The sequence below is a fragment of the Cyprinodon variegatus genome, unplaced genomic scaffold (genome assembly GCF_000732505.1).
Source record: "Cyprinodon variegatus isolate N-32 unplaced genomic scaffold, C_variegatus-1.0 Scaffold372, whole genome shotgun sequence".
NCBI lineage: Eukaryota > Metazoa > Chordata > Actinopteri > Cyprinodontiformes > Cyprinodontidae > Cyprinodon > Cyprinodon variegatus.
Window position 1 is genome coordinate 152,380 of NW_015150825.1, and position 12,678 is coordinate 165,057.

The 12,678-nt window shown below is 36.6% G+C and overlaps 1 protein-coding gene across 2 annotated transcripts in view; it reads left to right on the forward strand.

Moving 5' to 3' along the window:
• cntnap2 (contactin associated protein-like 2) overlaps window positions 1-12,678 on the forward strand; it is a 219,357-nt gene that overhangs the window by 150,994 nt on the left and 55,685 nt on the right. For both annotated transcript variants that reach the window (XM_015386616.1, XM_015386617.1), the window contains exon 15: window positions 9,592-9,810. In XM_015386616.1, the coding sequence (XP_015242102.1) occupies window positions 9,592-9,810 (219 nt within the window). The remainder of the gene's footprint in view (window positions 1-9,591; window positions 9,811-12,678) is intronic.

A 12,678-nucleotide genomic window follows, 5' to 3' on the forward strand; every position in this document is an offset into this window, starting at 1 on the left:
TCAGACACAAACCTTTAAATCCTTCCTGAGACATGTGGTGGATATACCACATAGTGAGCTCCTGTGATCTGTTTCACTGGTTTAGATGGAATTCCCTGAAACCCATAGTGGAACCGTTCTCTTCAGGGGTTTCAAAGCCTTTTTTTTTATTAATTGCAGAGCTGCATTGTGAGGCTGTGTTCTGGCACAGCAGGGAAGTCGATTAACGGTTAATTGCATATTTTTTTTCTGATTCATGAGGATTTGAGCATTTGGGTCAGGGTTGGTTGTGGACCATGACAATGTGGGAAATTTGTGCAAAGCTGATGTTGTAATAGATACAGATTTTTCAGATCATCTGCTTAAGGTTAGCCTGAAACGTTTTCACCAAATGACTAATGAAATAAGCCATTGAGATTTTAGCACATGCAGTCTAAAAGCTTTTTTCCCCCCTAATTCCTGCATAAGTCAAACATTGGTTTTCATGCAGCTTTTTGTTCTTTAATATATATATATATATATATATATATATATATATAGACAGTAAGAAACGGCTATGACAATTTGGTGTAATTTTTTTTACACCGTACACAAAACACAAAGACAGCAACTATTTAGCCTGTCACAGCTGCGGTGTGTGTGTGGGAGTGTGTGTGTTTATGTGTGTACATATATCTCCAGAGGCTTTCAAAATGCCCCTACATTGATTTTTTTTTCTCTCCTCTCCATTGCTATCATCTTGCATTTTGCCCCGCAGCACACGTTTAGACACACAGTCACAAAACACTCATGCACAAACACACACATAATCTCTGCCCTCTTGCTGGTGCAAAACTCTATCTGCAGCAATCCAGAGAGGGCATGAAATGGCAGCGTTAAACTAGACCAGCACAGCTTTGCTGTCGAAGAGGCTCAAAGTGCTAAAACACACATTTAGTGATACACTCACAAAAACGCTTTTTTATTATATATCTATATAAAATACACATTACTTTCACCTCAGCAGGCTGAAAGTCACATTTCTCTTTTAATCTTTATACTGAGGGGTGGATACATAATCATTTTTGCAAGGAAGCGATGAAGACTTACTCAGAAGTCTTCCAGGGACAGAACAGAGGACAAGCAGAAAGGTTTCCAAGCACACAAGAGCTTGACTTTTTGAATTATCTGGGACTTGAGGGAAAGTATGCTCCATATGCCACTTTTCAAGTCCTCAAGAGGCCCCACAGTCTGTCTTACTCAAAATTTATATGTAAGCATGGTATCCAGTCGAAAAAAGCCCCGTCCTAGTTTTCTCTTGAGAAAAACAGTTTCACATCATTTTTTAAGTGAAGACCAATTGATCTGATTTTGCAATCAGGTTCTGCAGTTTCTTCGGATCCCTTAATAAAACAATCATTAGAGTTCTGTTAAGAAGGCAGTAAAATTATTATTCTGATCACTTTCTTATTTTACTTAAGATGCCTTTCAAAAATAAGCACACCCATTGAACTGTTGAACATATTGTCACAGTAGGATCACTTTAAGTACCACTATAAGAATTTTATTGGAGACGCCATTAAAAATTGTGCATCTTTGTAAAGATAAAGGACTATACTGTAAGCCTGTTGTACATTTTCTTTTACAAATAGAAATATGTAAAGTGCCATGTCTATTTATGTTTAAGCTTTAAACTTCAGCACAAACTTGTCAAAGAGTTGTCCCTGTCTCAACGATGCTTTATGTTCACTGATGAACTTTATATAGATAAAGCAGTGTTATAGGTATTGATAGTCTTACTTGATTTACAAATTAGCTAAATGTATTAATAATTGTTGCACTCATTTGTAGATGACATAATTTTTGACAAAACTGAATCCAGTGTTAAGTTTCTACTTCATCTCTCTTTTAAATGCTAAAACAATCAATCGAAACGCAAAAGAATGTTTTTTTTTTTTTTTTAAAGAAAGAGTTGGACTACAGGGATCATTTTGTTTAAATAAACTCTCATCCTCAAACTTAAATGCGACTTTGGTTCCAGCTGTGGCAGGTTTATTGTTACACTTTGAATTTAACTTGTCGCAAAGCAAGGCTTCCATCTCTTTTATGGTTCAGTGTTTGCTGTTATCTCAATTGTGAGCAAGTGGTAGACTAACAAAGCAAATTATACAAAAAAACAAAGACTTCGAGATAACTGCAAATATACAGAGATCAGACGATAATAAACAGCCAAACATCTGAGAAACAGCAGAAGAATTAAATTGAACTTTACATTAGACAGATGCACAAGTGCATGTATCTGCACCCACACAAGTAGTGCTCTTTTTACTCAGAGTCATCCACGGTCTGTTCCACGATTTATCATCCATCGATTGTGCCGTGCTGCCGCATAATTTAAAACTTGGCTCTTTCAGCCTTTGTTTGAAAAGAGAAATACAAATCTAAACCTCTAAAAAAAACCTCAAAAGACAAAAAGAATGTATAAAAACACCATCAATGGAAAATTGTGTTTTCAGGTGCGATTACCTTCTGACATCTTTCAGCTCCACAAATTGATGAAACAAGCTCTGTATTCTGTAGATTTCTACTTTTATCCCCACCTGAATCAAACTTTTACATTATATTTTTTTTTCTTTTTACACACCTAGTTGAGCATTATTACACAGAATTAGACGTTGGGGATTGTCTTCTTCTCTCTGTTTAGTGCACCACATTCCCTCTTCCTTCCAGGCTTGTTTGATGATACTGACATCATTTATTAAGGGAACCAAAGGCTGTCAGATGTCACATGTTGTAAATGTTTCATGAATATGCTCCGATTTAAAACAAGAAAAAGTATTAAGCAAGAATTACCACCTGTCATCCTGAAGTTAAATCCCCTGCAATCATAATAGTGATTTTTGTGGGTGTATGACATTGAAACAACAGATGTTCCTCACAGTAAATGGCCCACGCACAGTGAGGCTGTATAAGAGAAAGTAAGCAAGCTACAGACTTTCATCCTCTCCACATACAACTAGGTAAGCATTGTGTATTAAAAGCTTTGGTAAAACCTTCTTATAAGTTATTATAAATATCTTATAGTCTACTATTAACAATATTATAATGATACTATTAATGCATAGATAGTGTTATAAACACATAATGATATTAATTACCATCTAGTAGGGACTTATAAAGGTCTAATTATCTATTAACTAATGGTTATTACAAGGACCTTAATATAAAGCATTACAAAAGCTTTTTCTTTCATGAGGAAGAAAAGGTTGGAAGGATACAAGCAGGTGGATGTCAAGTTGTAGGAGGTGTAGGAAGGGAGGTGGCCTGTTGCTATGGTAGCAGGGTCTTCAGCCTAAACTTGGTTGAAAGGATAGGCCTCGTAGTTACCTATCATGATCTGCTTACCTTTGCTTTAAGTTACAGTGGAGGATTTTCAAGTTTTTTGTTGAAAAGACCCACCCTCTCCACTTAAAAAAAAAAAAAAAATGTACATGTGCAACCCTGTACCCGCTCCCGAGAGGAGATGCATATTGAGCGCGAGAGCGTGCACGAGAACATTTCTCCTGGTGCACGCTCTGTTTAAAAGTTGCTGTTTGCATTGCTCATACAAGCTTACTTTCCAAAAGAAGATTTGCAATTTTTCCACAATGTCAGACTCACCACCGGTAAGTGAAAATAGGGACGAGCACGTAGGAAGGCCTTACGTAAACTCATTAACAGAATGATTGACAATTAGGAGGACCACTTATTTTGATGATCCAAAAGAACATCCTCCACGATGCCTTTAAGTCACACAAAAAAATCATAGATAAATAATAATTATCTAAAAAATGAAACAAAAGCTCTCAAGTTGCTGTTTTAATCACCTTTCTTTGTTTGCCTTCTGGTGAGTTGCTGTAGTTGTGCAGGTTTTTACATGAGTGTACTACAGCAGGTAATAGATTTGTGTGTCAAATCAAAGGAAATCAAGAAATGACTCTTTTTGTAAGCATGGGACACAAAAGATAAGAATTGTAACAGACAAGACCCACAGATGAGACACCAAAGGAGCTGGAGAGGTGAAGCAGAGTCGAGTATCAGGCAGACAGATGAGGCACACAGTTAACACGGTTTGTCACAGTTCAAAAGCAGCACTTGTCACATAATAGTAGCAGAAACTACACAGAGACTAAGCATAGATTTAGCATCAGAAGGATACAAGCACATCAGTGTTGAAGCTTTTATGCTTTTAAATGAAATGTGATGAACAATGATTGAGAACCCTGTACTAGTTGAAATATTTTAATATATTAAGACAGAATGCACATCTATCCAGTTTACTTTCAGATAACTTTGATTGCTGCAGACGGTGAAGTCAGCTGTGCTTGTAATTCTCTTCCTCATAAAGATTTATCAAATAGTTGCTTTAGGACTGAGGCAGACTAGACGTATATTTTTCTCAAGTCTCATTCAAATGCTGTTTAACTCCTTGAATGTCCATTCCAGAGCATATAACTTGAAAAAGAGAATATTCAAATGAATCCTAAATCCTTTCAAAAGCTGTTTGTCGTGCAATCCCTTCCAATTGTTTTTTTTGCTTTGTTTTTTTGACCATTTTGTTTTGATGTTTTCACCTAAGCATTTTATTTTGCTTCCCGGAGATAGTTTAGTGCAAAGTCATTAGAAAGGAGATATGTGCAAAACAACGACTTCCCCATCTGTGTAATTTTAGTTGGAATGCCAGATTGCTTCCGCTGCTCTTAAAGTACTGGATATTGCTGAAACCATTAAAAGGAAAAAAATCCTGAGTACCTGCTGAAGTAAAAGCTGGCATCTAAACGATGGATTAACAAGTCACCTGGTTGTTTTGAATTCTAAGCTTATTTTTACTGCACAAGAGAAATGGCCTGGGTTATCCTCTAATGCATCTGGTTTTGCAGGTGCTTTTAAATCAGTCCTGTTCTCTGACCCCGTGAACAGAACAAGAGTTGTTTTTTTTTTTACGAATCTCAAAAATTCAGCATATTGTTTGCTTCACTTTAGTTCCCAGAAAATTAACAAACTGCTAAGAATTTTAAGTAGGACTGAAGTGGCGTGCTGGCAAGGAAAGAATGGGTCAAGGCATGTGTAAATGGAGGGAGGCAGTAATAGCAAGAAGCATAAAAGCAAAGTAAGAGAAAAATGAGTAAACAGAAATAATATAAAACTAAGGAGAGCTCAAGTTTGTTTTGAGAAGGATGCAAGGCCAAACACTGGAAGAAATGGCTATATGATAAAAGATATAATTAGATGAAAGCGATATGAAATGGAGGAAAAGGCCAGGCATATTGATTGGGAAAAACAAAAGAAGAAAGCTCATTTCCCTATTGATTAATACACAAAATTATGCGCTGAAATACAGAGGCAAATGGAACAAAAGCAATCCAGTACAACACTGAGCGATTAATCATCAGTATGGCTGCAGCACACTGGTGCCAGAAGCAACAATATGGCACCCAGAATGCATAAGTCTCACAGTATTCCAAAACTTGGAAAGAAGTCAAGTTGATTTTGACTTATGAAAGGAAAATGCACTCTGCTGCAGCAAAAGCATGTTTGCTATTTTTTGTTGTTGCTTAAAATGACCAGAGGTGGGTACAGTACCACAAAATTATACTCAAGTAACAGTGGCATGACTTTAAAAGTTTTTTTTTGTTTTTTTTACTCAAGTAAAAGCACAAAAGTACTAAGAAAAATCTGATTTTATTTTTTAAATGATGTAATTAGATGGAGAATTATGTGAATATGATGGTATTTCAAGGTAAGAAAATAAAGTAGAATTAAAGAAAATGCAAATAAATAACTAACTAAATAAATAACAAATTATGGGGAGAAGAAACACTTTTTCAAATCAGCTTTCTGAAATGTAAATTTATAAAAACAATACTGACAGTAGATTATGTATATATGTCGGGAAAATATTAAGAATTTCCATCAAAATTACTGTTAACTGTAATTTTTAGCCCTTATCTCTAAAGAACTTAGTTACTTCAGGTCAGTGGAGCAGCTAGAAGATTTACTCAAATAACAGTGGGGATACACTCACAAGGATATTTCTTAAGTAAAAGTAAGTTGAAATTCTAAAATGTACTCAAATAAATGTAACTGAATGCATGTAAACATTTACCCACCTCTGCATATAAACAACATTTCTTTTTACTTTGGCATCCTTTTAGAAAAATAAGTGGTAACAACAATGCTTTATGTTCTACATTATGACACATATCTGGAAAAACTGTTTAAATTGTTTTAAAACCCTCGAACAATGTATCAAAAAACTATAATTTAGTTTAATCCTTATTGATTGATAGTTTTGCTAAGTAATGTATTATTTTGAAGTTGAAGAAAGACACCTTTCATTTTTTTTATCGGGGATGGTGCAGGTTGGTGCGGGATTAATGTGCATATAGTGTATATTCAGAAAATAAAAAATAACATGCAGTACACCCTACTTCATTTAGAATTGGCCAAATTAGCTTTCAAGACCTTTTGTGTGTGTCTATAGAGGTTGTTTTTTCCAGCAGGACAACAACACCAGATACAGTAGAGTAGTTTACATCAATACATTTTAACATGTTAGTTTGTAGCTCCAATGTGTGCTTTTATCTAGGGATGCCAAGATCCTTGTAGTAGCATCTGCTCATGTGCCTCTACTCGTACTCACTAGTGGTCATGAAAGTGCCACTTGAAAGTAAATAGATTTAACCCTGAGATATATATATATATATATATATATCACAAGTCTTCACATGCATAGTAAAGTCTATAAAGCAACAATAGCAGGGCTTAGAATTTAGACAGGAAAAAAGAACCGGCTCCACTCAAATGCAGAGCAAAGTTTTTCCCTAACTTAAGAGTCACATGGAAGATGTGGAGTAATGTCAGCACTGTGGACGTGTTCACAAGTAGAGGAAGGTGGAAAACGGTTAAATGGTATGCAAAATGATGTTCAGCAAATTAGTCAAAAGAGAAAAAAATATTTTCTACCACATTTAAAGCTTGCAGTCTCGCAAAAAATCTAAAAAAAACTATACAACGCTGAGTAACCAGATTTCCAGGGGTCAGTGGAATCTGAAACGCCTGCAAACCCTTTAGAAGCAGGTGAGAAAGTTCAGGAACAACCTGCAGATGGTGAAAACTGTGGCATTCCTGGACGTCTAAAATGAAAATGCCTGTTGCTACATCTGCAGCCATTGTCCGATAATAGAAAGGGGTAATTAGTGTCCTTTAAATGTACTAGAGCTGTTTCAGGCACATCCCTCCCACCTGCTTCTGGGTATTTTACCATGACATCTAACCTCTTTGTACCTCATTAATTGAACTTAACAGTGAATATAGAAAGATTTTACAATGCAGAACTAGTCCTGCATGCAAAGCACTTTTAGAGTTTGGTGAGTTAAAACTTAATTATTATTGACGGGTTTGGCAGGACTGTTTTTCAAAACTAGCTGTAAATTTTAAAAGATTAATAACATTTTTTTTTACATGGAAGCATGATTCTTTGGCAAAATACCCCCCACCAACACCCCACCCCCAAATATGATTAAGGAAAAAATGTATATCCCAAAAAGTATCGTAGAATAGTTTTAATTAGTATTCATATCAGTATTAGATATCAACAGCTGATCTAATGTGGTATCTGTGAATCCCTTGTTGTACAAAACCATATGAAAGCCTTTGCAAGGCTTTATGTAATGCTTTTATAAATCCATTACATTCAGATAACAGTTAATCAGATTCAGAGAAAGAATGTGAGGTGTTCCTTTGTTTGCAGTTAATGAACAGAAACACTATGTGGATAAAAATAAAGGGATTGCGGAAAACTCCTGCTACAGTAACCTTTCCATAGTTGGACTGGCAACATCTGGAGTGGGCAGGTTGAAAGGTCAGTCACTCAAATTCAGTCAGTCAGACCTAAGAATGAAAGATATGAATGGGGAAATGCCCAATCAAGGAAGAATACTGCCCCCTTTTGTCAGATGTTGATCATTAATAATTAGCCACACAACTGCATTTTTTAATAACACATATTAAGCATACACAACACATCTCTCAAGTTCAGTTTTACTGATGTGATAACATGTACAGCTGTTTATCTGGAATTGTCACCTCTTTCCCTCTAACTCTATTCCTGCACCTAACATTTGTGCCACAGACATCCCAAGTTCCAAAAACTAATTTCAGGGAGATGCTCATCATACCCCCGCTCTGTTTTTCATGCAACTTCAGCATACAGTGCACCTCACCACCGTGTCATCATTCCTCTCCATGGCCGGTTCTAGATAGGGGCCAACGGGGGCCAGTACCCATGTAGATCATGAAGTGGCCCCTGTTATCGCCCCTGTACTTAAGACATAATACTTAAAAGACATACTAATAATGATATGCGCAGGAACAGACATGGTTACTGATAGGTCATTTGGATCTATTTCATTCTTTTTCTTTACAAATTCTTTTTTACTAATTATTCCAAAACAATAAGCTGATATCTTCAGTGGTATTGCGACAGGATCCCAGTTTTTATCTGCCTATTTTTTTTTTTCACAACAAATAATTTTTACAGATGAATTAAGTCAGAAATATGTAAAATTCCTAAATTATAAATGCATATTGACCTCATGAGAAATAGAATTTCTATTAAACCGAATTGAAAATAAATTTCACTTTATGCAGCTCTCTTAATATATTTGAATCACTGTTTTTTTTATTTCATGCTTTTCTGGGCCCCCATGAAAATACGTTGGCCCCCTCCTGGCCCCTTGGTACATTTGGTCTCTGCCACTGTTCCTCACCTTCACGAGACAGGGATATACTTTTGTATATTCTGCTGTAAAATTATTCTTATATTTTCGTTTTTTACTTGAGGATTCAACCTCTGCCGTTTCACAGGATGCTCAGCTTTGAATGGTAACTAGGTGACTGCCAGAGAGTAACCAGAAACTTATCAGACTGATCCAATCAGCTCTCTGACAACCAATTGCCTGGAACGCTGGTTGAACAGAGCATCGCTTTGGACAGACAGGTTTCACCAGCAACCTCCTCCCAATACCCGCACGCTCTTATTGTGTCTGCGTAATCGCAGTAGTTCTAAACCACACATGATGCATGAATTATTGTACAGCCTGCCTACTCTCACTCGCATTCAAAAAACACCACCTCCCATAGTCTAAAATCCGGGATAATTTATCAGACTCACAGGCATCTGTGAACAACAATCTATATCAGGGAGACTCCCGGAACCTCCGGGAGACTTGGGATGTCTGGTGTCATTATCTGTTTCTTGTCATCGTGGTTTCCATCCCTAACATGACTGGTGAAAGCTGCCACATCCCACCGTCATGAGCTAACTCAAAAGGTCCTGACACCAATCGAAGTTCTGTGAGATTTGTCCTGTCCACAGCTCTGTGTAGCTCCCTCATTCTGCAAAATTGTAATCTATACCTGCCAAATAAATGGACTAGAACCAAATGAGGCATTCGATTACTGACTGGATGTCTATACCTAGAGGAGTGATCCATATCTGAACATCTAGTTCTGAAGCACTTGTTGTGTTGTGATGTGAGGTTACACCTGTCTCATTTAACTTTTTATCTTTGCCTTTTTTTTTTCTTCCAGCTCCTACTGTGGTCTCCTTTTCTTTTGATGTTGGGAACGGCCCTGTGGAGCTAACTGTGCACTCAGAAACGCCTCTCAATGACGACCAGTGGCATCGTGTGATGGCTGAACGTAATATCAAAGAGGCAGTCCTCCAGGTGGACCAGATCTACCGGACATCCCGGCTAGCACCCGCACAGGGACACACACGGCTAGAGCTGTTTAGCCAGCTCTACGTGGGTACGACACACACAATAAACAATCATCATATATATAACAAACTGAACACATAGCTTTGCCTTTGTAAAGGACTTACAGTCATGTATATATAGTTGAAAACTTAAATAACACATTCAAACTTTTATGTCTTTGATTGGGTGGAATTCATTTTCACTTATGCTGCCCTCTAGTAGAGACTCTGAGTGTTAGAAGGTCTGAATGATTTATAAATTAAAGATGTGCCAGCTTTACTGTCCTTTAAGAGGCTTCTGTTCAGCTTAGCTGCAGTCACTACTAATTAAATGCCTGCAAGACCGAACAGCTAAAACACAACAATGTGTTTTACTTAATAATTTGCAAATATGTGGATACATACTCATCCTTGGAAGTCATCCATTTCAGTGATCCCAGTTTTAATAAATGCAAAACTGACTTCCTAAAAGGGTCATTTCATTAATACTTTAATACCTTAAATACACATTTATATTAGTACGGATTAAAAGGGCAAGGAGAGAATATTATTTGATTCTTAGACTGAGCAATTCATTCCTTGATGGTGGTGAAAAAATTGGGTTGCTGCCGATGGTTCTCTATATCACGCTTTAAGCCCACCATAAGTTAAAAAAATAGAATATCTGTCCTATTTTTGCTTTATGATTTTACTTCTGCTTCGGTTTGTCTTTTGTGCTGAGCCTTCTGTGCTCTACACTGAAAACTTCAGGGCTGAGAGAGTTTCAGGAATTTGCGGGTAGAGGAAAAAGTGCTGAGGCGAGTCTTATGCTTGTTCCTATCTCATGGAAGAAAAAAAAAAGTTCTTCTTAAAAGAGATTGTTGAAAATTCCAATCAGGCGTTCCGATGTGATAGCCTTAACAATCCTGATCCCCATTTTTTCTATAGTTCCATCCTCTCATCATTTTTTTTCTGATTGGAACGTCATCTTCTTGTCCTAACAGTGTAATTTATTAGAACAAAAAGAGGTGAAAAAGCCTTTTTGTTTGTACAGCTCACATTTTCACTGGCTTGTCAAAGTATTCATACCCTTGAACCTTTTCACATTCTTAGAATCTGTTATAATATAATCTGTTTTAACATCGTTTTATGTGATAGACCAACACACAGTAGAAACCTGGTAAATGGAAAGAAAGGCTTATGCAACTGTGCAAACACATAAATATGATTTAATCTATGATGCATTCAGGTCAAAAAGCAGTTTTAGTTTTGCACTGTATATATGGCCAGAATATTTACTTTTATTGTTAGCATGAGCACCTTCTTCCACATGGGAGCTATGTTCCTTACAGGTCTTTAACTGAAGATAGCGATCACTGGAATACTTCTTTCTTCTTTCCAATATTTCAACAAAGACCTGGTGTGCACCATTAATAGTTGTCCTTTGGGCAAATTCTCTCGCCTTAGCTGTAGATCTTTGTAGCACCTCCAGAGTTACTATAGACCCCTTGGCTGCTTCTTGGATTAATGATCTTCCTGCCGGATCAGAAGACCAACGTATTTATGATGCTCTTTGTTCTATAATGCTTTCTAACAAACCTTTGAGACCTTTGTGAAGAAACTGCTTCTATACGAGGATTAGAATACACAGAGGTGGACTTTATTTACGAACTATGTAACATCTGAAGATAACTGGCTGTGTTTTATTTAGGAGTATAAAATAAAGCAAGCTAAGATTGCTTTATTTGTTTTTAAGTCTTTAAAAGGCTTGGCCCTTCCTTACCTCTCTGAGCTTCTCCACCCCTATGCTCCCACTCGGTGCCTCTGGTCAGCTGACCTGCTCCTCCTGGAGGTACAGAGGTCCAAACCGATGAGACAGAGCTTTTTCAGTTGCTGCTCCAAAATTGTGGAATGAGCTCCCCCTCCTCATTAGACAATCCTCTTCTCTGCATATTTTTAAAACTTGTCTTAAAACCCGTTTTTATCATTTGGCTTTTAGCACAGCAGGAGAGTATCTCTGTTTTTGTTTTATCAGGTTTTTTTATGTGGATTTATTTCTTTTAATTTATTTATTTAATTGTATTTGTTTTATTTTTTTTAAACTTGTATGTTTTTTTATACAATTTTAACTTTACCAGATATGTACAGCACTTTGTGGCAGCTGTGATTGTTTTAAGGCGCTCTATAAATAAAGTTGAGTTGAGTTGAAACACAAACACCCACTGCACTCCTCAGAGGTTTCTGGAAATGTTTGTTTCATTTAGTTTCAACTTCACAGTTAGAGGCTGTTGTGTTGGTCTATCACATGAATCCCAAATAAAATCCTCCATCACCTTGTTGCATTCAGTGGATATTGGGGCAGAGACTTTAATGCGTTCATTTCAATTAATTATTTAGAAACATTTCTATCCGTTGCAAGAAATAATGCAATTGATAGCATTTTGTTATATATATATTTTGTTGTATACGTACTAAAAACCCGAGCAGGAATCTTTGTACTTGCAGTTTCTTTTACCTCTATAAATATGATGCACAGCAGCATCACAGGACTTGGTCCACTGGGGCTATTCAAGCTTAAAAACCATTGCTCAATCTGAATACAGGGCTGTCACACTCACACCTTATTCCCAATTTATTTCATAAAAAAAATAACAGACAACTAACAACTGAACTCCGTTCCACTTATTTATCTATAAAAATACTATGGTGATAAAAACCCAGCCTAAGTTTTTAATACAACCTTAGTGCTATTTTTATCTTATCTCATCTTGACTAGGATATTTCTCTTTGTAAATTATTGAATATTTTAAGCAATTCAGTACTTGAGTAAATATGAATAAAAAATACAGCAGATAGCTTAAATTATTGCTGTGGAGACTGAGTGTAGGATCATATCCACTGGTTTGTTTTCTCTTTACATGGTGCTATTTTAGTCCCAG